This window comes from Vulpes vulpes, unplaced genomic scaffold, assembly GCF_048418805.1.
Source record: "Vulpes vulpes isolate BD-2025 unplaced genomic scaffold, VulVul3 Bu000000635, whole genome shotgun sequence".
NCBI classification, from domain to species: domain Eukaryota; kingdom Metazoa; phylum Chordata; class Mammalia; order Carnivora; family Canidae; genus Vulpes; species Vulpes vulpes.
Window position 1 is genome coordinate 423,778 of NW_027325670.1, and position 26,654 is coordinate 450,431.

Sequence of the window (26,654 nt, forward strand, 5' to 3'; positions counted from 1 at the left end):
ATAATGCAATAAACATATCCTTTTGAATCGGTGTTTTCATATTTTTTGGATAAATACTCAGTAGTGGAATTACTGGATCATACGGTACTTCTGTTTTTAATTTTTTGATACTTGTCTATACTGCTTACTGGTCTTGTTTTATAGTAAAGTTCTTCATAGATACATAGTAAATGTTTGAAAATGATGATGAGTTACTGTTTTTTTGTTTGTTTTTTGGCTTTAGCACGCAGGGTCCTTTAAGAGGCTTAGGTTTTCTGTTTTACTGTCAATAATCAAAAAGGTGGGACTGTGGAATGGCAGGGCTAAAACAAATGAGGCGAAGTTAAAACTCTTTATTAAGGCAAATAATGTCACTTTGTCTAAATTCTTCGAAGAATTAGAATTATAGATTATATATGGCTGTACGACCTCAAAATCTCAGACCAATATGAATTTTTTTGATATATACCTATTTTTCTTCTTTGAAGTTTAATTTACTTTTTTTTTTTTTTTTAAGATTTTATTTACTTATTCATGACACACACACACACACACACACACACCACACAGAGAGGCAGAGACACAGGCAGAGGGAGAAGCAGGCTCCATGCAGGGAGCATGATGTGGGACTTGATTCGGGGTCTCCAGGATCACGCCCTGGGCTGGAGGCAGATGCGCAACCACTGAGCCACCTGGGCGTCCCTGAAGTTTAATTTACATACCATAAAATGTATCCATTTCAAATGTATAATTATATATGTTTTGGCAAATTTACTGATTTTTGCACCACAATCCAGTTTTACATTTTCACCATATCAGTAGTATCCCTTCTGCCTTTTCATAGTATATTTCTGATGCCACCTACTGCACCAGGCAATTACTAATTTACTTTCTGTAAAAAATGAAACATTTGTCTTTTCAGCACTTTGTGTATAAATGGCCTCTTCTCTTGCTTTGCATTTTTTTGATGTTCATCCATGTTAATAGCCTATGTTAATAGTTTGTTCTTTTTTTTTTTTTTTTTTTTAGTTCTTTTTTATTTCTGAGAGTATTCCATTGTATAGATATGCCATATTTTTTTTATTCATTCACTTGACAGTATTTGGGTTATTTCTACTCATGAATAATGCTGCCATGGATGTTTGATTACAAGACACACTCATTTTTAAACCAGATGTCTTAATGGGGCATAAGTGGGTAAAGGGATTTTTTTTTCTTTTTGATCAGAAATATTGTTCCATTACACAGGAATTGGGATAATGAGTCATTTTAAAATTTGTGCTAGGAAAGTGTTAACTAAAATAGCTCAGGAGAGGAGATAACTTCTTTCCTTTTTAAAAGAATTTGAAGGCCACAAAATAGGAAGGTTATGTAAGCCTTTTCTAATCTTATATTCTTCAATTTTTCTGTCTTTTAGTGTCCTTGAAGTGGAAAAGTCCCTGGTATTAGCTGAAAAGGGCAGTGTAGAGGACAAGGATAATGAGGTAGAGCTCTTGACTGCTGGGAAAAAATTCCGTATCTTAGCAACCATGAACCCTGGGGGCGACTTTGGAAAAAAAGAGGTAAAATTGTGTTCCTGAAGCATAATTTTTTTTTTCCAGTTTTTGACCTCAGCTCATTGGCAGCTGTAAATATAGCATGAAAAATGCATTTGGAATTTTATATTGGGAAAAAATTTAAAACCTAGAAAGATATTTTAGAATTATTACAAGTTTCAGAAGTTCTGACATAATTGTTTCCTTATTATCTCTGTGTGCGTAACTGAAATTTCATTGTTTCAGTCATTTTCCCCAGCTTTTTACATATGTTACTATAACAAATCCTCACAATAACTATGTGTGAGTTATTTTCTTACTTTCATGGATGAGAAAAGTTGAAACTAAAGTTTAATCTTAAATTGATTTTAGTTAAACACTTAAACACAAGTGTGGCTTTGAGTGTTTTAAAGTGACAAAAATGTTGCAGCCTGGAATCTCTTCTGGTTTTGCAGGTGGTGCGTATCTCTTCTCTCCAGACGTTATGTGGGCTACTCTCATATTATTTGTAAAGGAAAGGGTGGAGAACAGCATTCTGTACAGAGGGTGGGGTGGTGTTAGGATTCAGCCCAGATCCAATACCCTAAACACCATGTTGAAGCCTCTCAGTGGAGAAGTTTGCATTGTGTGTGGGATCCTGGTCTGTTAGGAAAATGTTGATGTGGTGACAGGCCAGGGATGATGAGAAAAAACAGGGTTTGATTGTGAATGAAAGTGATTAAAATTCTTGGCAACTTGATAGGTGCCCCTGAAATGTGAATATGATATTTGGGGCTTGATTTTCCCGTAGCATAATAAGAAAGATTATCAGTATGCTTTTTGAATGTTCTGAAGAGAAGAAATAATAGGAAGAAATACAGCATATCTTCAAACCTTACTTGGAAACTGGTTCTTTGGCAAATGGAAATAGCATAGAAAGATCTGATTTCAAGTTTGTGTGTGTTAGGATTAGTTTAAATTAGGATAGTTTGTTTTTTTTAGGTGAAAGTAGGCAATCTTTTTCTAAGGGAAAGTTCTTTTTTGTTTCTGTATGCCTAGCAGGCAGAGTGAGTTAGGATGCTGAAGACCAATGGCACTGCTTATATAGGATGGCAACAAGGAACACTCCCACATTCACTGGGTCTTCACTGAGCTGCACCTGAGTATAGGCATTGCTCCTAGTCCTGCTGCAGTAAGCCAGGTAGAATGATGGAGTTTATCAAGTCAAAGGAAAGCAATGATAAGCTAATAGTTCAATGGATATGTGGCATTGTAAACTCTTGTTTATAGGAGTTAATTGATGTAGGGAAAGGGAAAGAAGGGTTAGAGGAATCCATTTTGAGGGCAAAGGCCATAAAACTGGAAGGACTAACAATTCTTTGTTATACAAGACATAAAATATGTACTTCCTTAATAATTTCACTGTCCCCCTTTGAGCCACATAAAAGAAGTTTTCTCTTTCTACTTCAGACAGCTCTCCTCTGTGGGATAATAGCTTTTATTTTCTTTAAAGCATTAATTATATAACTGAAGGTAAAGGAAGAGCCTTTGTTTAGGGGAAAGTGTTCAGGTTTGGGGGTTACCCAGTGGGGCTGGAATTCAACTTGCAGCACTTATTCTATATGACCTTGAAGTTCTGTACTATGCATATAAACAAAGTGATGGGGGGCACCTGGGTGGCTCGGTGGTTGAGTATCTGCCTCTGGTTCAGGTGTGATCCCAGGGCCCTGGGATCGAGTCCTGCATCAGGCTCCCCACAGGGAATATGCTTCTTCCTTTGTCTGTGTCTCTTCCTCCCTGTGTCTCTCATGAATAAATAAATAAAATCTTAAAAAAGAAAGTGATGAGAATATTGTCTTGGAGGGTGTGGTGGAGATAGATGGCCTGTGGAAGGAGTCAGGATAAAAGGTCTTTAATAAATTGTACCTAGTAGTAGAGGTAATAAAAGAAGCATCTGGTATTTGTTTGTTAGACTCATCAGCTAATACTCCTTCAAAGGATTTGTTTTCTAGTTTTCCTCATAGGTATTACATTCACATTGAAATTTTTGTTTCTTGTAGCTGTCTCCTGCCTTAAGAAACCGGTTTACAGAAATATGGTGCCCACAAAGCACAAATCGTGAAGATTTAATTCAGATTATCAGACATAATCTTCGTCCAGGATTGTCTCTGGGCAGAATAGATCATAAAGGTGAGATCTTTTAGGTAGCAAATGTAATTCGCAAACTTCTGAAGCTAATAGAAATTAGAAATCATGCTTTAGAAAATAGGACTAGGTCTAAGATTTCATTTAATTAAAATCAGAAATAATACCAAAATTCTTTTTAAAAATCTATGTTAAAGCTTTATTTATTTTTAAAGATGTATGTTTAAGAGAAAGAGCAGGTGTGGTGGGGCTGGGGGGAGGGAGAGCGAGAAAGAAAATCCTAAGCAGACTCCCTGCTCAGTGCAGAGCCCAGTGCAGGACTTAGTCCCATGACCCTAAAATCATGACCCAAGCAGAAATCAGGAGTCTGATGCTCAATTGACTGAACCACCCAGGCATTCCTGTCATCAACTAATTTATTATAAACTTTATTTAAAAATTTCCTGGGTGGCTTGCTCTCTCTTCCCCCCCTCCCCCACTTGCTCGCTCTCTTCAAGAAAAAAAATAAATTTTCTTTTCATTATAAAAATTTTCAAACATAAGGAAATAGAAAATTAGTATTAAAAATGAAACTTCTGTATACCTAAAATCTAGATTTAGCAAATTTTAAGATGGGATGAGCACTGGGTATTATATGTTGGCAAATTGAATTTAAATAATAAAAAAAGATCCCTAGTAAGGATCAAAACATTTTTTATATGGTTCTTTTATTGAGCCTAGATTACTTTGATGTATTATTACATGCGTGTTTTTTTTTTATTGAGGTATAATCAATATGCAATATCCTGAGTTTCCAGGTGTACATGATTCATTATTTGTATCTATTGAGAAATGATCACAATAAATCTAACATTCATCATGATGTATATATATATTTATCTTAACATATTGAAGAACTAAATTTAGAATCCAGTTCTGGTTTCAAACCTTAATAGTTTTTTGGATCATTTCCTCTCTCTCTCTCTCTCTCTCTCTCTCTCTTTAAATCTCTCATTCTTTTTTTTTTTTTTTTTTTTTTTTTTAAATCTCTCATTCTTAAAGAAGATAAAAGGATATTTACTTCTTTGAGTTCTAAATTCACCTGGACTTAAAGAAATGAAGCTTCCTGGGCCTTGTACCTACAGTTTCTGATTCAGTCAGTCTGGAGTGGGGCTGGAGAATTTGCCTTTCTAATAATTTTTTAGGTGATACCAATAATGTTGGTCCAAGGCCCATACTCAGAAATTCTGACTTACCTTGGTTGTGTGCTGTTTGCAGTCCTGCACTTATTGTGAGAATTCTGGTAAAATGGTTTATGTTTTGGCTCTGTATTGGGGCCAGATCCCCCTAGGACTTAGTAGCCTCTGTATGTTTTATTGGGCTCTGTACTCTTCTTATAAGTTATTTGGATTGTGATAAGAATGGCAGAGAATGTAGCTGCCATTACACTGCCACATTTGCTCCATCACCAGTGGCCTTCATGCTTAACAGAGTGAACATTTCCTCTATAGGGCAGTTGCCGTTGGAGCTCCTAGGACTTGACTCTGAGCCTCACTGCTTTTACTTAGAGAGCCTGTTTACTCTAAGCTTTGTAGGCTATATGGCAGCAACTTCTTTGAGGGAAGCATTAGAGATCCTGAAGGAGCAAGGAGAATAAGGGAGAAGTGGCTTAATTTTTATCATCTAGAAATCGATCAGATTGGCATAGTATAAAAATGTTTTTTAAAAAAAGAAACTAAAGCTTTTATTTCCAGATTTTCTTTTAAAGATTGTAAGATTTAATGAATCTAATATATCAGCTGATTATGAATTCTAAATTGAATTCTGATCCTATTCAGAATACTTAAGATATATTTAGTGCATTGTCTTAATCAAAATAAATACTACTGAGTTCTAAGTTTCTCTAGGAATTTTTTGTGTTCTCGAATCTCTATAGTAATTTTATCTCTACATCTACAATATGAACAAAACAGAAAAGATTCTACGAAACTGATGTTTTTTTTTTTTATAATAACCTCTGAAAGGCATGTGGGCTTTTTTACATCTCCTACTCTTATGACCAGTACTTCTGAAGACATTATATTTTTGTTAAAATCATGTATTGTTTAGAATTATTTCTTTGAGTAGTATTTCTGAAAGTGGAAATAAATTCATGGCCTTCATTGGTTATGGCCAAATTGCTTTCCAGAAGGATGGTCCCATTCGTAGTGCTACCAGCAACTTAGTAAATGTGCCTTCTTGGCATAGTCCTTCCAACATGGAGTTTTCTTTGTTTGTAATATTATGAAATCCATTGTTTTATTCTTGTTACTTTAATGGATAGTCTAAAATTTCATTTTCTTTAATTATTAGTGATGAGCATTCTGCATGATTTACTTTTTAATACATACCAATCATTTTATTTTTATTTGTTTAAGTAATCTCTACATCCTATACTGGAGCTCAAATCCGAGACCCTGAGATCAAGAGTCACTCACATATTTTGCAGACTGAGCCAGCCATGCACCCCAATCATTTTACATACTAGTATTATTTATTACATTTAACACATAGATTCCTTTTTTGTTACCTTTTAATATTTGTTATAAAAAATACATGTATGAACCCAACCACCTTGCCTGATGGTTTTCTAACAGTCAAGGTCTAATTATCCTCTGACAGTGGCTAAAGTTGTCCATTAAGTCCTTGATTTACTTCAAACTTATTCCACTCTGAAATGTAGATCCAAGTACTCATGTTTGTTGGTTTGTTTTTCAAGTACTCATGTTTAATACCTAGTTGCTAAAACAGCATTTAGTTTCTTTCCTCATTGTGACTGGATTTTTTTCCCTTGAGCTGTCATTTTAAGTTCTTTTTAGAGATTAATGGATTTTTTTTTGGTAATATTTTTCTTCTAAAGAAACTTTAGTTTTCTTCTAAGTGATTCACAGTGTAGCCTTAAAGCCTTTCGCTAAATGATCCAATTTTATTAATAGCAGTGCTGATTATTCCTTATAGTATTTTCTTTTTTTGTTTTTGTTTTTTTTTTTTTGTTTGTTTGTTTTTGGGTTTTTTTTGTATTTTCTTTTTTTAAAAAACATTCTTTGAAAAAAAAATAAAAAACATTCTTTGGTATCATGCTTTTTAGATAAACGTTTAGTATTAACCTCAGGAGTTACATAAAGTGCTTTATTAAACTTAATTATTTCTAATGCATATTACTTTTTTTTTTTTTTTTTTTATTGATAAGCAACACAGAGAGGCAGAGAGAGACACAGGCAGAGGAGAAGCAGGCCCCATGCAGGGAGCCTGATGTGGGACTCGATCTCGGGACTCCAGGATCATGCCCTGGGCTGAAGGCAGACGCTCAACTGCTGAGCTACCCAGGCGTCCCCTAATCTGTATTACTTAAGAAGTATTTTGTTTCCAAATACTTTACAATATGAAATTGTGATAATTAGAATAAATCATGAAACAAAATTTAGGAAACAAAATTTGTGAATCCTCTAATTTGCTGAATTCTGATGGATGTATTAATTCAGTAAAACAAAGCTGAACTAAATGCCACTGAAGGGATGCCTGAATGGCACAGTCGTTTAAGCATCTGCGTTCAGCTCATGATCCCAGGGTCCTGGGATCAAATTCCACATGGGGCCCCCTGCTCAGTGGGGAGTCTGCTTCTCCCTCTGCCCCTCCCCCTGATCTTCCTCTTTCTGTCTCTCTCTCTTTCTCACACACACACAGACACGCTCTCTCTCTCTCTCTCTTGAATAAATAAATAAATCGTTTTAAAAAATGCCATTGCAAATATAGCATCTCCGTTCCAGTGAATCAGTTTAAAATAAAATAAAATTTATATATTTTCTAAAATCATTGTACCTTAACTTCAGAATTGTATTTGAACATGAACCAAATGAATACTTTTCTTTGAGTGGTTTTCAGGATTGCTTCTTAGGCTGTAATTCTTAAGATGTGATATACTATACATGAACCTCTTGGGACTGTAATAAAAACTATGGACTTCACACACACACACACACACACACACACACACACACACCTCCCCCCTTAGAAAAAGCAGTAATGTACTTTCATAAAAATTTGCATATAGGGATCCCTGGGTGGCGCAGCGGTTTGGCGCCTGCCTTCGGCCCAGGGCGCGATCCTGGAGACCCGGGATCAAATCCCACATCGGGCTCCCGGTGCATGGAGCCTGCTTCTCCCTCCGCCTGTGTCTCTGCCTCTCTCTCTCTCTGTGACTATCATAAATAAAATAAAATAAAATAAAAATTAAAAAAAAAAAAATTTGCATATAATCTTACGGAGCACAGACCTCTTGTAGGCTATCTCTGGGGCCTATATTACAAAACCCCATTAGGAGTGTTTGATGCAACTACTTCTAAGCAACTGCTTTTGCCTCTTTGTATTTTAGGGGCTGACATAGCTGAGGTGATGCTGGATTTCATTTATTGGCTGACCCATCAGGAATTTGGCCGAAGATGTGTGGTCAGTATCAGAGATATCCTGTCCTGGGTTAATTTCATGAACACAATGGAGGAGGAAGCTGCTTTGAAAAGGCCAGAGACCATCTCCACTGTGACGTCTTTTGTCCATGCTGCATGCCTGGTGTACATAGATGGAATAGGTTCAGGTATGTTGTCTGTTAAATGGTGTGGGGACAAAGGGATTAGGGTAGAGGAGAGTATGAAATGGAGCAAGCCAGATCTCTGACCTCTGACCCAGATATGTTAAAAAATTAGTCACTCTAATGTTTCCAAGACCAAGAATGGATTTTCTTTTCTTTCTGTTTTTGAGAGATGTTCAATATGAAAGATAGGCTGCAACTTCTCATTGCTTTTAGGCCAGGAACTTGGTAAACATGAAATGATGATTAGAGTAAAAAGAAGACTTGGAAATGCTCTTGCTCCTGAAGGACTGGATAATTCTTTCTCCCCCCCCCCCTTTTTTTTATATTTAAATTCAATTAAAATATATTATTAGTTTCAGAGGTAGAGGTCCGTGATTCATCAGTCATTTATAATATCAGGGCTTATTACATCACATGCCTTCCTTAATAGGACTGCATAATTCTTTTTTTTTTTTTTTAGATTTTATTTATTTGACAGAGTAAGGGAACAAGCACACAAGCAGGGGAAGCGGCAGTCAGAGGGAGAGGGAGAAGCATGCTCCCTGTTCCAGATGCAGGGCTTGATCCCAGGATCCTGGGTTCACGACCGGAGTTGAAGGCAAATGTAACTGGCTGAGCCACCCAGGCACCCAGGACTGGATATTCTTAACATGAATCGTCATTTATAGTTAATGGCCTGGATCTTTTAGTTTGTTTTTAAGTTTACCATAATTTCATAAAATTCAGTGTTTTTCTGTTTTTTCAGCAGTGAAGATTAGAGATTAAACCCAAAATGATCAGCAGTACCACATTAGTTACTCCTGCCTTCCAGGCTGATTCATCATGGAGTGCATGGGTGCTTTACTGAATAAGCTGCTGCTGATCTGTAAATTGAAGGGATAAGGGATCCAGACTTTTTGCCTTTGGATTGTTTACACTAGCAGTTGTATTTTGGGTGTACTTCTGCTTGGGCCTCATTTCTCCGTGAAAGTGCTCAAGAGCTCTTGATTAGTAGTTGGAAAGCATGGTGTCATGTCATGTCATGTTTGATGGACTGATCCATTATCTTTTAGGGGTAACTTCCTCAGGGTTTGGTACGGCTCTCTTGGCTCGCAAAGAATGTCTGAAATTCCTTATCAAGAAACTTTCCAAGATAGTGCGACTTACAGAGTGTCAGAAAAATGAATTGAAGATTTATGACAGACTCAAAGCCAAAGAATTTACTGGAATAGATAACCTTTGGGGAATTCATCCATTTTTTATACCAAGGGGTAAGAATAATTTTGAATAAATGAAGATTCTCTTCTTGTAGATCATAGGTACTTGACTTTTATTGTGACTTTTAGTGTATCATGTTCATGATTATTTCTAAACTGGTTATCTGAATTAGAATCTGACTTGGCATAACCAACCATAATTTCATGAATAATTAAAAATACATAACTGACATATAAAAAGTAGGAGAAAGTATAGTCTTTAGTCTATGAATAGATTGTCACGTTAAAAATTCATTTTTTATTTGATGCTTAAGACAAGAGCTTTCCTATAGTGATAATTCAGCCCATAATGTATCACCTATAGATGCTCATCAGTGCTTACCAAGATAGTTTAGTGAACTCTTGCGGGTGGGAATTGTGTCTCTTGTCTTGTCTCTGACACCTGAGATGTAGTCCAGCAGTCCTAGGCATTCAGAAAATGTCTTTTGATTGAGTAAATGGATATAAATGAATGAATGATAAATCGGAAACTCAGGTGGGTTTCAGTTCTAATCCTTGTTCTCATTCTTACTAGGTTGCTTCTACCAAATATTTAAATGAGATAGATTAGCTATCTTCTAAGGCACTAATAATTTGTTAGACTGTTACTTCTCTAGCAGGGTCATTTGTTTCTTGTTCCTTCTTCTCTCCGTACATTAATAATCGTTGAGTGTCTGAAATGCTGAGAGGAACACTGGCAGTTACTGGGGGTTCAGTAGTGAACGAAACCAGTCAGGTTCCTGGCCTAATGGAATATTGCCCTTTTCTCTTTCCCTCTTAAGTAGTGCTCTCCTTTCCTGATGGTGCATCCATGATCTTATTTCCCTATATCACCATCATAGTATTTGGTACTCTCATATAGGAGCTGTATGTTAGTGACCTGGGACTGGGGTGGTCCTTGTTTCTGCTTCCATAGCTGAGATCATGGATGTTTTCCTAGCCCTCCAAACTGTTATATGAGAAGTTTCTTCTAAGAGACACAATGACATAAATGTTAATCCGTATAAAACTATTATTAATCTGTAATTCAGCTAGGTTATGGGTTAAAGATACATCCTGAATTGTCCTCAAGACCTAAAAACCTTGGATAAAATTATTTATTTGGAACCATGTGGCCTATACACCTAGCTTACACTAGCTTAGACTTTTAGGAAAATACTTATTTGTAAAGGTAAATTGTACAATTACATATAGTAATTCCAGATGTAGGTTGTGAAAGGAAAAATGTGTGCTTGCAAGTAGACCTATGTAAGTACATATATGTGTAATTATAAGTGCAGGAGGGATCATAGTAGTAGGCACAATTGAAGAACGTTATGTTGCTGGCTATTTCTTTAAAGCATTTTATGGACCTAGAAGTGGGGAAACGTTGAAATAGGGCTGAGCATTTTCATTACAGATGGTACTTCACTGACTGAAAATCTACTGGTTAGATTCTTAAAGTCTTGAATGGATATGTATATGTGATTTGGTTGAGGTCCAACTTATATGTGGCTTTTCTTTTCTCTATTTAAGGACCTGTCCTTCACAGAAGTAATATTGCTGACTATGCCCTTAGTGCAGACACCACAGCTATGAACACCCAGAGACTTTTAAGAGCTACAAAACTGAACAAACCTATTCTCCTGGAGGGCTCCCCTGGTGTGGGCAAGACAAGTTTGGTGGGAGCATTAGCCAAGGCTTCAGGCAACATCCTTGTTCGAATCAACTTGTCTGAACAGACGGTAAGCTTAGTCATCCTACAGCTGATGAGGATGGGTATATGGAGTAATGGATTTATCTGTTCATAGAGTTTCTTAATCAAAAATAGTTATGACCTTTTCAGTACTCCAAATATGTCTTAGTGATAAAAGACCACAGCAACATGAGCTTCTAAACTAAGTGTCCTTTTGGATACATGAATAACTGATATCTATAATATTGTGCTCTCTAGATGCTTTATTCTAATAGTCTTTTGAGAGGTAATTGCCCAATTCTGTATACTCTCCTTTATTTTTGTACTTTCTAGAAAAAATTAGTAGAAATAAAATGTCCATTTAACAGTCTTACGAAATTATGGGACAAGAGGTGACAAATGAAACTCTCTAGGAATGAGGTCTTGGAGAGGGCCTGGATATTGTTACTGGTCTTTGTTTTTATTTTATTTATTTAAAGATTTTATTTATTTATTTATTCATGGGAGACACAGAGACAGAGGTAGCGACACAGGGAGAAGCAGGCTCCTCACAGGGAACCCTGGACCCGAGTTTACACCCTAAGCCAAAGGCAGATTCAATCACCGAGCCACCTAGGCGTCCCTATTTGTTTTGAGTTTTGTTTTTTATAAAGCTCACCAATTAATTTCCAAGTATAGCTACAGTTGAGAACTACTGATACAGAGCTCTAATCCAAATGATTGATAGAACGATTCTTCAGAGCATGTCTGGGCTCCTGGTAAAGAGTGCTAGGATTGGTTAGTTCTGTCTTGGGTATAAAAAGGAAAAGTGACATAAGGCCCAATAATTTATCAGTTTAGATTTATGGTCTTGAGATCTAGTTAATTTTTTTATGTAATGTTGGCTTTTCCTCCTTTCTACCCCCTCTCAAAGGACATCACAGACCTGTTTGGAGCAGATCTACCTGTTGAAGGTGGCAAGGGAGGAGAGTTTGCCTGGCGGGATGGCCCCTTGCTGGCAGCTCTGAAGGCAGGCCATTGGGTTGTGTTGGATGAGGTAAGAGGACTGTCTGTCGTGCCAAGCATGGGGTCACAATAGGAAGAGCAGTCATACTTTTCATATTGCTAGGCTGTATCTCATTGCTGTTTTGCTAGTAAAGATAAATTCTCTAATGAAGAAAAGTCCTCCATGGTTTCTTTTAAGAATAAGAAAAGTCACTTGTAATAAAGCACATATAGAAGCCCCTATATATACAAGCCACTACTCCTTTTGTAAGCCAGCTTCCAGAGAAAAACTGTCTCTTTACCAGTTTATACTGTGGTCTCTGGTGGGCTTGTTTGGTATTTTGTATGTATTTCATGAGTGTTAATACAAAGCAGTGTCAACCACCACATGTTTTATAAGTACAACAGAAAGACTGCAGGATGTTATTTTAAGAGGCATACAAAAAATGGTGAGAAAACAGTGTTACATGTGCATATTGGATAAGTTTTTGACTGGGGAGAACAGAACCCCTCATGATACCTGGGATAAATGCTGAATCTTAGTGACTAGCAGGCAGCTGGAGATAATGGAAAAGTGATGCACAAAAATAGAATTAAGGCTATGGGCAAAGGTGTTGGGTCACTTTGGGATATGCCTTGTTAATCCAGGAAAAAGCTGGGAAGTAGTTGTGGACTTAAGCGATTGGTGTGATCAAAATGCTATGGATGGAAATTTTGAGACTGGCCCCAGTGGGTCCTAAGATTCACATCCTTTGGGTCTGAGGTTGGAGGGTGGGCTGTGGGATTTCTTTTCAGCTGAGCTGCTTCCTACTTAGCATGGGGGAGATATTAAGGAGGAAGGAGGTGTGTCCCATTCCTTTTTTTGGAAAAAGATGCCTGATAGTATTCTTCAGCTAAGGTGAAAAAAAAAAAAGAGCCTGGTTTTAAAGTTTAAGGCTCAGACCATACTCTTACTGGGTGGAAATGCATCAAGGTACCCAAGACATTCTTGACTGCAGTCACATTTAAGAGTAGTTTTTAGAGTTTTATCTGTTTGAGAATATTCGGTGGAATTTGTGTTTTGTAGTGTTTATGTAAACATGACACTTGAAATTCTAATATAATGTAGTTCAGTTTTTTGCCCATTTGCATTTTATTGATTTTACATTTTCCTTATTGAATTTTTCCATATTCCTTCAAAACTATCACACTTCGCATCCCTGACCTCTGAACTTAGCATCTGAAGACCTCCATTAAATTCTTTTCATTTTTGGCGCAGAAACAACTTCTTCTCCTTCTCCTTCTCCTCCTCCTCCTCCTCCTCCTCCTCCTCCTTCTCCTCCTCCTCTTTCTCCTTCTCCTCCTCCTCTTTCTCCTTCTCCTCCTTCTCCTCCTTCTCCTCCTCCTCCTCCTTCTTTCCTCCTCCTCCTTCCTTCCTCCTTCCTCCTCCTCCTTCCTTTCTCCTTCCTTCTTCTTCCTCCTTCTTCCTCCTTCCTTCCTCCTTCCTTCTTCTTCTTCCTCCATAGGCAGAGGGAGAAGCAGGGCTCCATGCAGGGAGCCCGACATGGGACTCGATCCTGGGACTCCAGGATCACGCCCTGGGCTGAAGGCAGCGCTAAACCGCTGAGCCACCGGAGCTGCACAGAAACTTCTTATATTTGTTCTTGTTCACAAAAATGTTGGTGAAAGTTACCTGTGTCAGTCTCCTTTGTGTGGTTTATGTCATGGCTTTGAAGCCCATTTGGAGATTTCATTCAGTATTTGAGCTGGGAAAGATACTTAAGTATGTAAAGAGCAGTCTTTGTCTTTAAAGATCTCAAGAGTTGCAAAAGTGAGATCTCTGTACTGGTAAGTTGTTTTGGTAAGCTGGGATGTGCAAGGTAGGTCCATATAGGGGTGAATACAAAGGATACAGTTTAATTTTAGAGAAGATTTTAACTGCTTTTTTAAAAAAAATTCAGAGTATTTATTCAGTTTACTTAAAAGTTCTTGATAATTTATATACCCTAGATGTCTGACGTGCGTGTGTGTGTGAAATAATAGGATGAATAAACTTGGTTTAAGAAATAGAATGTGGGATGCCTGGGTGGTTCAGTGGTTGAGCACCTGCCCCTGGCTCAGGGCGTGATCCGCGGTCTCAGGATCGAGTCCCATGTCAGGCTCCTTGCCTGGAGCCTGCTTCTCCCTCTGCCTACTCTTTGCCTTTCTCTCTCTGTGTCTTTCATGAATAAATAAAATCTTAAAAAAAAAAAAAAAAAAGAAAGAAAGAAATAGAATGTTACCAGGGTTCCTAGGGTGGCTCAATTGGTTAAGCATCTGACTCTTGGTTTTGTCTTCCAAGGAATTGAGCCCCAAGGCAGGCCCTGTGCTCAGCAGGGGGTCTACTAGAGATTCTCTCTCTACCCCTCATACCTTCCTTCCTTCTTTCAAAAAAAAAAAAAATCTAAAAAAAATAGAATATTACTTATATTGTTTGAGCTTTCTCCTCTTGAAAACAATACTGTTCTACTTTTATGCATATTATTCTGCTTTTTGGTATAGTTATGCCATATTTATATGTAATATGTATATTTTCTTCAAATAGCTCAACCTGGCTTCTCAGTCTGTATTGGAAGGACTCAATGCTTGTTTTGACCACAGAGGAGAAATCTATGTTCCTGAGTTAGGAATGAGTTTTCAAGTACAGCATGAAAAGACGAAGATTTTCGGGTGTCAAAATCCTTTTAGACAAGGAGGTGGGAGGAAGGGCTTGCCAAGGTCTTTCCTTAACAGATTCACTCAGGTAAGATTTGCTGTTGCCATGGAGACTACAGGTGTAGTGTCGAGGGTGATAAGACTGCTGGCACAAAGCTATTAGGATACTCACTATAAGAATGAGAGAGCATCAGTTTAATGATCTGTTTCTCAGTTCTGTGTCTTTATGTAATGAATATTGATGTGACTGATTTCATCATCACTCCTCTCCTGGTATGAGTCCCTTTGTCTTTAGTTAGGAGGATCTGGTGTGTTATCAGTTAGCAGAGAGTAAGGTAACCATTCCTCCAGGAAATCCCATTACTGTGCTCAAAATAAAGGCCAGTATTCAGCCTTTCCAGGTGTCTAAGTGATCTATTAAAATACTGAATTTTTTTTTTTATGATGAAAATAATGCATTTCAGTTAAAGTGAGAAAGAGGGATGCCTGCGTGGCTCAGCGGTTGAGTGTCTGCCCTCGGCCCGGAGTGTGATCCTGGGGTCCGTGGATTTGAGTCCCACCTCGGGCTACCTACAGGGAGCCTGCTCCTCCCTCTGCCTGTGTCTCTGCCTCTCTCTCTCTCTCTGTCTCTCATGAATAAATAAATACAATCTAAAAAAAAAATAAAAATAAAGTGAGAAAGAACAGAAAACTACCAGGAAGAATAAAAAAAGTCCAGTATTCTCCATACCAGAGTCAATTATTATTAACATTCGATGTCTTTCTTCCTGCCTATATTCTCATTTGCAGAAATGTGGGGGTGGGGGTGGGGGGGAGAATGTGTGTGTGTACATATGCTTACTTGTTTTAACATTTATTTGCCAAAGTTTGACTAGGCTCCAGTTTTAGAAATGGCTCTAGATGTTAGCTTTCTTTAATGTCCCTTTCCATTGACAGTTAATAATTTGCTGAATATCTTTTCAGAATAATTTATTATGAAGAATTTCAAACATTTAAACTTTTCAACTGAAAAGTTGAAAATTTTAAAAAAAATATTTATTTATTCATGAGAGACCCAAAGAGAGAGGCAGAGACAGGCAGAAGGAGAAACAGGCTCCATGCAGGGAGCCTGACGTCGGACTCGATCCCAGGTCTCCAGGATCATGCCCTGGGCTGAAGGCAGCGCTAAACCATTGAGCCACCTGGGCTGCCCAAAAAAGTTGAAATTTTAAAGTTAATGATCCTATGCCCTTAAAAAATTCACTAGCATGGAGCTAACAACAAAACCTCTGTTGCCTGCATTTCATTTATCTTTAGGATTCTGTATCCTAAAAATGCAAGGAAAGATTTCTTTTCTTTTCTTTCTTTTTTTTTTTTTTTGGAAAGATTTCTTTAACTCAATTTTTATATATATCTAAACTGAGGTATCGTTACTTTGGTGTTAAATAACAGTTTTACTTTACAAGTGGTAGTCCTTCTTGGTGTTCAGTGAAGAGAAGCAATAGCATTTCTTCGTGTTCTTTTTCGATTCGATAGGTCTTTGTGGATCCCCTTACAGTAATTGACATAGAGTTCATTGCTAGTACTCTGTTTCCAGCCATTGACAAAAATATTGTTAAGAAGATGGTTGCTTTCAATAACCAAGTAAGTACCTACTTGTATTGTTTTTTATTTTCATGCTGTGATAGAACCATAAGTCTTTTTTAGAACCATAATTTTTTCAATGTGGGATACCATCAAATTTACCAGTCTCTCTAAAATAAACCGCATTGAATAATACACATTTTTAGTGGAAGAAACCACTTATTTGAGGATTATAGTAATTCAGATCTATTATGTGTATGGATGTTAATGCTTACAAGAGTATCCTAATTTAGACATCTGGGTTGGGAGAAAGAGACATTTGTATCAAACCTGCTAATTTCTGTTTCCCGATTATGTATGCATTTGTAGTACAGTGAAAGTACTTAATGCAGTGCCCACCAATGGGACATGTTTCCCAGTAATGAATGGCATTTTCTTTTTAGATTGATCATGAAGTGACTGTTGAAAAGAAATGGGGGCAAAAAGGAGGACCCTGGGAATTCAACCTTCGGGACCTTTTCCGCTGGTGTCAGTTGATGCTAGTTGACCAGTCTCCTGGGTGTTATGATCCTGGTCAACATGTGTTTTTGGTCTATGGTGAGAGAATGAGAACCAAGGAAGACAAAGAAAAGGTAAGTTTCACTCTTGTTCCTTGTGTTTTTTTCCATCTGAAAGTTGATTTCTTCCTAAGGGAGAGAAAGGGCATACTCACTAATAATACTAACCTCAGGAAAGCTGCTTAGAATTTAGAAGTTAAAGAGACTAAATGTTCACCTATCTCAAGGTCTCAAAGTGCAGAGTAGTTTGCTTTGGAATACGCAATTTGTTGATCTCTCTGAACCCTCTTATTGCAAACCTTCTTAAAACTATGGCCTCCCAGGGGATCCCTGGGTGGTGGCTCAGTGGTTTGGCGCTTGCCTTTGGCCCAGGGCGCGATCCTGGAGTCCCGGGATCGAGTCCCACGTCGGGCTCCTGGCATGGAGCCTGCTTCTCCTTCCTCCTGTGTCTCTGTCCCACCCCCCCCTCAGTCTATCATAAACAAACAAACAAACAAATAAATAAATAAATCTTAAAAAAAAACCAACAACTATGGCCTCCCAGTAATAAAGAACTAGGTCTTCATCATCTTTCAAGGCACAAAGGGGAGAAACAGGAGGAGACAGGTGATAATCAGTAGAGGAGGAGGGTTTTCTGTTTTTAAATAAACTTTTGAGCTACAAAACCTTTTATCTAGAAAATATAAGTAGGTATTGTAGGAGAATATTCTGTATCTGAATGGAAATAATATCTCCTTTGTAAATAGAAAATGACACTAGAATTTCTAGCCAACATTAGAACAACTAATCAGCTGTTCATTTTGCTTTGTGGTATTTAAAGTCCAGTCTCACAGAATATTCACAGTAGCTGCAGGCAAGAGGCACTATCGTGACCTCTTACCAATGAGGATCCAGTGCCTAGAGTCATGGGGTATCACCTATAGTAAGTGGTAGAGCCAGCACTCTAGCCCCGAACTTTCCTTCCATCTCACAATTGTAGCCAATTGTTAACTCATTTATTATGTACAAGTGGCTTTTGGTCATTATATTAGAATAAAGTATTCACCTAGTTTTTAGAAAATATAATTTTATTACTTATAATTCATATACCATCACCTAGAACTTTATTTTCTTTGTCCACTTACTAATTCATTGTGGCAAGACCCTGGCCAGTTAATTGGGTAATTGATGTTAGATGGTATGTCACTATAAGGGAAGGTTTCTATCCGTTCTCTGTGTCAGTTATTGTAATTCACACACACAAAAGTGAGGAAAAATAGTAATAGGAGAAAGGCTTATTTAAGCTGGAAGAGTTTGAGTAAATTCAGTCTGACTTAATAAAACTAAATAAACCACATTGTGAATGTATTTGTAATTTTAATTCTGGTGGACTATTAGGGAGAGGAGAGGATAATCTGCCTTGGAGTAGAATATAAGGTCACTGAGTACCTGGACCCAGCAGTATGTGACAGGAGCACTTTCTCCTGTGCTGCTCTTTGACCCCTAGTCAACATTTGGTACTGATAATGATTTTACCTTTTTTATTTCCTGTTTGTCAAACTCTTATTAAATTTTTTAGTTGAGATATAACTGACATAAACATTATTTTCAGGTGTAGAACACAGTGATTCAGTATTTGTTTACCTTGTGAAATCACAATACGTCTAGTTAACACGTGTCACCTTACATAGTTACAAAAGACTTTTTCCTTTGGATGACAACTTTTGAAACCTGTTCTATTAGCAATTTTCAAATACACAATACTGTATTATTGACTATAGTCACCATGCTGTACATTCTGTCCTATGACTTATTTTATAATATTGTTATTTTATTTTCTGACTTTAGTCCAGTGTACAGTGATAATGAGTTTTGGCTGCTTTGTTAGAAACATGCAATTTGGTGTACTTATTTTGGGTGGCCGGAATTTTTCTTGCTACTCTGGACTAAATTGTGTATTTTACACATCCCTAGCTATCCTCTCTGCCCCAATTACTCTTAAAAAGAAATCCAGGAAGGAAAGAAGTAGGGCTATTGGCAAGTTTTCTAATTGTATTTCTGGTAAGGAAGGGATAACTGATGTAAATAATCAGAAAAATAGCAATGGTTGTCATTCTACATAAATATTTAGAAAGCTAAAATCATATTATGGAATAAATCACTTACTAACCATGAGTAAATCCGATAACTCTTATGAATCCTGCTATCTATATGTATAAAGTAGAAATGATATCTATCTTGCAAGGCTGTAAGGATCAGAAATAATCTATTAAAGCACTTCTATAATGTTTGGCACATAATAGATGCTCAAAAAATGGTCATTGCTCTTCAAAATCTTCAGACTATTCTACCTTCTTTTTAGATGGTATCTTTTTTTTTAAAATTTTTATTTATTTATGATAGCCACACACAGAGAGAGAGAGAGAGAGAGGCAGAGACACAGGCAGAGGGAGAAGCAGGCTCCATGCACCGGGAGCCCGACGTGGGATTCGATCCCGGGTCTCCAGGATCGTGTCCTGGGCCAAAGGCAGGCGCCAAACCGCTGCGCCACCCAGGGATCCCCTTAGATGGTATCTTGAATGAGGAAAGCAGATTCAGGGAGGTGTGGGTGGCTCAGTGGTTGAGCCTCTGCTTTCAGCTCAGGGCATGATCCTTGAGACCTGGGATTGAGTCCCACATCGGGCTCCCTGCATGGAGCCTGCTTCTCCCTCTACCTGTGTCTCTGCCTCTCTCTTTGTGTGTCTCTTATGAATAAATGAATAAAATCTTTTAACAAAAAGAAAAAGGAAAGCAGATTCATTTTTCTTTTTTTTTTCCAGATTCATTTTTCATCTATAGATTTGCCATAATATCCATGGCTTTAATTTATGATATATTCTCAACTGGAATCTCAAATAGTTTGAGATTAGGTGATTACTCTTTTCTTGAGTTCCAGTTTGCTTTCATTCTGAAGATTTAAATAAATGTAATCTATAAGAGAAAAATCAAAAGGATAGGGAAATTGTGACTAGTGTTCATTCACAGTATTGTGATATCTCTTGACTGTGCATGTTTTCTAGAAGATTTGGCTCAGAATTTGATGAAGTGATTCATGTTTTGATTGTATTATCTTCATTTAGGTCATTGCTGTGTTCAAGGATGTGTTTAATTCAAGTTCCAACCCATACTTGGGAACCAGACTATTTCACATCACTCCTTATGATGTTCAGGTGAGTCATGTAGAATAAACCACTATTCTTTTACATTTTTCTTTGATTTCCTCTGCCCCCACAACCAGGCACACTTGTGAAATCTGACTGGCATGTCTTTTTCAGCTGGGCTACTCTGTCCTTTCCCGTGGTAGTTACGTTCCTCTCCTGTCGCGCCGTCCCCTGTTGCTCCTGCACCAGTCATTACAGTCTCTGGAGTCTATTATGAAATGTGTGCAGATGAGCTGGATGGTCATCCTTGTGGGTCCAGCCTCTGTGGGCAAGACCAGCCTGGTCCAGCTTCTGGCACACCTTACTGGTCACACATTAAAGATCATGGCTATGAACAGTGCAACGGATACTACAGAGCTCCTGGGTGGATTTGAGCAGGTAAAGTCTGCCTTTGCATTTTCAGTCAAAACATGTATAATGCTGTGGTCTGACTCTTGGTCTTTTGTGTTGGTGACTACAAGTAGGAATTTTTGTTTTGTTTTTTTAATTTAAAGGAGTGTTCTTTTGACTCTGGCCAGTGGCTATGATGAGTTTATGCTCTGGAAATTTCAGGTTGATCTTATACGGCCATGGAGGCAGCTGCTAGAAAAGGTGGAAGGCACTGTAAGGGCACTGTTAAGAGACAGCCTTCTTATCAGTTCTGATGATGCAGAAGTAGTGCTACGAGCCTGGAGTCACTTTCTTCTGACTTATAAGCCCAAGTGTCTTGGAGATGCTGGTAAAGGTATCACGATGGAGATTGTCAACAAGCTGGAAGCAGTATTATTGCTTATGCAGCGACTCAACAACAAAATCAACTCCTACTCCAAGGCAGGTATGTGTGTTTGGATATGTGTATCAGATATGTAGATAGTATTGTCCATGTAGTGTCCATGTATAAGTAGTAATGTATTTATAAGGTATTATCTGTAATTCTTTAATTAATGTAATAGTTATTTAGAAAACTTGAAAATATTTGTTTTAGAAAGTAACATGAAGCTGATGTAAAATAATTTAGAATTATCATAAAGCAAAAATGAAAGAAATTTAGTGAGCTTGATAGTTTATCTTGTATGTAATCATCTATGATAGTAAATTATTTACGTGTAAACTGGCTTTTTTCTTGACTTTTAAAACTAGTTAAGTAATTTCTCAAAATATTAACATTTATTCATTCATTCAGTTAGTTATGATTTTATTTACTTATTCATGAGAGACTCAGAGAGAGAGAGGGAGAGACAGAAATGGAGGCAGAGGGAGAAGCAGGCTCCATGCAGGGAGCCTGATGCAGGCCTCAATCCCAGGACCGCAAGATCACACCCTGAGCCAAAGACAGATAGATGCTCAACCGCTGAGCTACCTAGGCGTCCCTAAAATTTTATTTTATTTTAAATTATTATTTATTTATTTGAAGAGAGTGCATGCTCAAGAGAGCATGAGTGTGTGGGGGGTTGGGGGGGTGGAAGGGAGAGAAGAGAAGCAGACTCCCTGCTGAGCAGGGAGCCTGACTTGGGGCTCCATCCCAGGACCCTAGATCATGACCTGAGCCAAAGGCAGATGCTTAATCAACTGAGCCACCCAGGCACTCCCCAAAATTAAATATTTAAATGGGAGAATAGAAATCTAAATTGATCATTAAGATGTGTTTATTAGTTTTGTATAGAAAGTGGAAAAAAATCTTCAGTTAACATGGAATCTCCTCGCATTTTGTGGTGCAGTTTTTTGGGTGATGAAGAGTATGCTTTTAGGGAAGATTAAAGGCTCATAGATTGTGTCCGTCACTATGATTGTCATCTTTTATTTTCAAAGCCTGTTACTGGTTATAAAGGGTTGATTCCTTAGAGATAAAGAAGTGAGACTCCTCTCATCTAACTCTGTAAACAATGTATCCATGGCTGTGGGTCAAATAGTTTACTTTCTTAAGCAGGAGAATGATTTTATTGTTGATTTGATTTGTCAATTCCCCCAATTCAAGCCCATTATTTAGATTTGAAATCCTTTCCTCATTCACTCAAATTTAATTGTGAGAGATATTTAATGGAGTTATACATTGGTTTATAAATTTTTTGAAGGTGAATATTATAAAATTTCCCATTGAGCTATGAATTCCAAGTGGGTGGTAGTCTTGTATTAAAAATTTACTTTTTTAAAAAAATTTTTATTTACTTATGATAGTCACAGAGAGAGAGAGAGAGAGAGGGGCAGAGACACAGGCAGAGAGAGAAGCAGGCTCCATGCACCGGGAGCCCGATGTGGGATTCGATCCCGGGTCTCCAGGATCGCACCCTGGGCCAAAGGCAGGCGCCAAACCGCTGCGCCACCCAGGGATCCCTAAAAATTTACTTTTAAACCTCACAATACCACTGCATTACAAGGAAAGATTATCTTCATTTTATGCTTATGGAAATGGTTGCTCATAGAGGTTAAATACCATGCTTAATGTACAGTTACAAAGTGGCTTGACTAGGTTTTGAATCTAATCCTCTGACCTTACAGCCTTCAGTCTAGTTCTTCTATGTATCTTTCAGTTGAAATTTAAATATTTAGAGTAAGTTCTCACAGCTCATTCTAAATACTGCTTATTTAGGAATCACTTTCATATTGAGTAATTTCTTAGGGGTATTAATAGAGTGAGAAAAGGTGTGTCAAACAATTTTTCTGTTTTATTTTTGGTTAAATATTTTTCTCTGTAAATATTTATATCTTAACATTACTGTGAAGATACATGAGTTATATTATTAACATGAGAACTAAAATATATTTATCTTAAATGCTTATGCTTTTTTATAATAGCTGCATTAACATTTTTGCTAATTTCATTATCTGATTTTTGGGTTTGTTCTATTGACTTTTTTTTTTCCCTGGTTGTAAGTCATATTTTCTTTGTACATCTAGTAATTTTGATTGGATGCTGGAAATTTTAAGCGCTTAGTGCTGCATTTTTGTTGATCCTTGAGCAACATGGCGTTTGAACTGAATGGGTTGACTTATGTGTGGATTTTTTCCCAAAAATTTATAAATGTATTTTCCTTATAATATTTTAAAAATCTTTTAGCTTACTAAGAATTGTAAGAATACAGTATATAGTATATAGTATATACAGTGTGCATAATATGTTAATAGACTGCTGCTGGGAAGGTGGCTATTATTAGGAGGTTAGTTAGGTTTTTGAGGAGTCAGAAGTTATATGTGGCTTTGTATGTTGCTATCCAATTTCCCCAGCACCATTTTTCTTTTCTTTCTTTTTTTTTTTTTTTTAAAGATTTTATTTATCTTCATGAGAGACAGAAAGAGAGAGAGGCAGACACAGGCAGAAGGAGAAGCAGGCTCCATGCAGGAAGTCTGATGTGGGACTCAATCCCGGGTCTCCAGGATCACACCCCGGGCTGTAGGTGGCGCCAAACCGCTGTGCCACCGGGGCTGCCCCACAGTGAATTTTTGTGTGTTGATTTTGTGTTCTGCAAGTTTACTGAATTTTTTTTCTTTCTTTGTGGTGGTGTAGGGTTTTCTCTATGTAATGTTACATCATGTGCAAATAGTGACAGTTTTCCTTTTTCCTTTCCAATTCGGATGGTTTATTTTTCTCTCCTAATTGCTCTGGCTTGGAATTCCAGTATTGTGTTGAATAAAATGGTGAGAGTTGACATCCTTACCTTGTTCTTGATCTCAGAGGAAAAGCTGTCAGCTTTTTGTTGCTAAGTGTGATGTTACCTGTGTTATAATAAAACTATATATAGTAATATATTAATATGTTGAAGCACATTCTCTCTGTACTCACTTTATTAAGGGTTTTTATCATGAATGGATGTTGAATTTTGTCAGGCGCTTTTTCTGCATCTATTGAAATGGTCATATGATTTTTATCCTTCATTTTTTTTTTAAGATTTTATTTATTTATTCATGAGAATACACAGAGAGGAGAGAGAGAGAGGCAGAGACACAGGCAGAGGGAGAAGCAGGCTCCATGCAGGGAGCCCAACATGGGACTCGATCCCGGGTCCCCAGGATCACGCCCTGAGCTGCAGGTGGCGCTAAATCGCTGAGCCACCGGGGCTGCCCTATCCTTCATTTTGTGAACTTGTTTTGTCACATTGATTTGCAGATATTGAACCATTCTTGCATCCCTGGAATAAAAACCATTTGATTGTAGTGTATGATCCTTTCACTGTATTGCTGAATTTAGTTTACTGATTGTTTTGTTGGGAATCTTCACATCTATGTTTATCAGTGATATTAGCCTATAATTTTTTTTTTAAGTAGACTCCACGTGGGGCTTGAACTCACAGCTGTAAGCTCAAGAGTTGAATGCTCTACCAACTGAGCCAGCGAGGCACCCATAGGCTGTAATTTTCTTTTCTTGTGGCATCCTTGTCAGGTTTTGGTATCGGGGTAATGCTGACATTATAAAATGAGTTTGGAAAAGTTCCCTCCTCCTCTTCTTCTATTTTTGGGGGAATTGTTTGAGAAAGATTGATATTCTTTTTGAATGTTCGTAGAATTTACCAATTCTATCTCATTTCTGGGTGACACTGCTTATTACAGTTCCATGATATCCAGGAACTCAACCTCTCCTGGCCTCCAGAGCCAGAGGATCAAGAGGCATCCCCTGAGTGATAGCTATAAAAATCAGAGCCCAAGACTTAATGTAAAAAGCTTTCTGGGAAGTACTGGTGCTCTAGAGCACCACAAAGGAAGAGCACAAAGATCGTGCCCATCAGTCTTCTTCCCCAGATAGTGTTCCAGCGGGCTCTAGGATGTATATGTTATATTAGGTGCTTGCTTCTCAGGTGTGTCTTCCATACAACCAGGTAAGCCTCCTTCACTTTGAGTCTGGGTGCAGTTAGCTGTCTCTCTTAGCTGTGCCCTGGGGTGGATGAGTCTGAGTGTGTGTGAGCCCTTTCTCCGATCCCAATCTTGTATTCTTGGGATGCGACCCTGTTGCTTTTAGAAGATAGATGTTTTGAGGGCTTGCCTTTCAGGTTCATGTTTTAGAAGTTGGGATTCCTGATGTGTGGTTTAAACCTTTTTTTTTTTAAATTTTTTTTAAAAATTTATTTATGATAGTCACACAGAGAGAGAGAGAGAGAGAGAGAGAGAGAGAGGCAGAGACACAGGCAGAGGGAGAAGCAGGCTCCATGCACTGGGAGCCCGACGTGGGATTTGATCCCGGGTCTCCAGAATCGTGCCCTGGGCCAAAGGCAGGCGCTAAACCGCTGCACCACCCAGGGATCCCTGGTTCAAACCTTTTGTTCCATAGTGAGAAGCTCCACGTTTTCAGGCTTTTCCAAGTTGTGGGTCACACAGCACTATAGATGGGGTTTATGGTGAGAATATTTCTCAGCCTTTCCTGTTTGCTTCAACGTGGTAGGTTTGTTTCCAGTCTGTCTGAGACCTCTGTGGTATGTTTGAGTTCCCTCTCCTTGCTTTGCGATCCTGAAATTGCTTCCAGGCAGAAATCAAGTGAAATTATAGGGCTTCCTTTCCTTAGGTGTCACAGCCCTCTGCTGTTGGCCAGTGTTTGAAAGCAGTTGTTTCATATATTTGATACAGTTTTTAGGTGGTTAACAGTGGAGGTAAAGTCTAAACTTTATTATTCCTCATGGAGTCCAATGCATAATACTTGGTGATATGAACAAGAGTCCTACGAGAACTTCCAATAAAAAAAAAAGAGCAGTTGAAAAGTTTTTGGCATGGGCCGTTTAAGCACTAAGCAAATAAATACCAGTTGTTACTATAATCGTATGATATCGTCATTATAAAGAAAGTCTAGTTTAATGGCGTTGATTTTCATTGTGCCAATTTTTAGTGTCCTTTCATTTGATAAAAATGCGGTAATAGGTGGGAGGCATTATTCTCCTTATGCCATTTAAGAAATTATAACAAAGATTATTTACCTTTACTATCACCTTTGAGTTCCCTCTACCTAGCCATTAATTCAGAAAGGCATTAAAAAATATTTTCTGCCACCAGCCCTAATTTTTCTTTTCTTTTCTTTTCTTTTTTCTTTTCTTTTCTTTTTTTTCTTTCTTTTCTTTTCTTCTTTTCTTTTCTTTTCTTTTTTTTTTTTTTTTTTTTTTTTTACCTGTTTTGTTTAAACAAAAAAACCCTTCTTATTTATACTCTATTACAAAACTTTAAACACTAGGGCCAGGGACTTCTGGGTGGCTCAGCAGTTGAGCGTCTGCCTTTGGTTCAGGGCGCAATCCCATTCCAGGGATCGAGTCCTTCATCGGACTCCCTGCAAGGAGCCTGCCTCTCCCTCTGCCTGTGTCTCTGCATCTCTCTCTCTTTCTCATGAATAAATAAATCTTTTTAAAAAACCTGGGTCAGAAGTTTCCAATTTTCTTTCTTTTTAAAAATATTTTATTTATTTATGAAAGACACACAGAGAGAGAGAGGCAGATATACAGGTAGAGGGAGAGGCAGCTCCATGCAGGGAGCCTGATGTGGGACTCGATCCTGGGTCTCCAGGATCACACCCTGGGCCAAAGGCGGGCACTAAACCACTGAGCCACCCAGGCTGCCCTCCAATTTTCTTTTAATAAACTCTTAGGGCTTTTTTTCT

The 26,654-nt window shown here is 37.8% G+C and overlaps 1 protein-coding gene across 4 annotated transcripts in view; it reads left to right on the forward strand.

Annotated features, from left to right (window-relative positions):
* Positions 1-26,654, forward strand: part of LOC140596454 (midasin-like) — a 168,044-nt gene that overhangs the window by 72,873 nt on the left and 68,517 nt on the right. For all 4 annotated transcript variants that reach the window (XM_072745087.1, XM_072745085.1, XM_072745086.1 and 1 more), the window contains 12 exons: positions 1,397-1,541; positions 3,554-3,683; positions 8,029-8,247; positions 9,297-9,494; positions 10,995-11,203; positions 12,068-12,190; positions 14,702-14,899; positions 16,327-16,434; positions 16,818-17,006; positions 20,030-20,119; positions 20,225-20,488; positions 20,663-20,924. In XM_072745087.1, the coding sequence (XP_072601188.1) occupies positions 1,397-1,541; positions 3,554-3,683; positions 8,029-8,247; positions 9,297-9,494; positions 10,995-11,203; positions 12,068-12,190; positions 14,702-14,899; positions 16,327-16,434; positions 16,818-17,006; positions 20,030-20,119; positions 20,225-20,488; positions 20,663-20,924 (2,135 nt within the window). The remainder of the gene's footprint in view (positions 1-1,396; positions 1,542-3,553; positions 3,684-8,028; positions 8,248-9,296; positions 9,495-10,994; positions 11,204-12,067; positions 12,191-14,701; positions 14,900-16,326; positions 16,435-16,817; positions 17,007-20,029; positions 20,120-20,224; positions 20,489-20,662; positions 20,925-26,654) is intronic.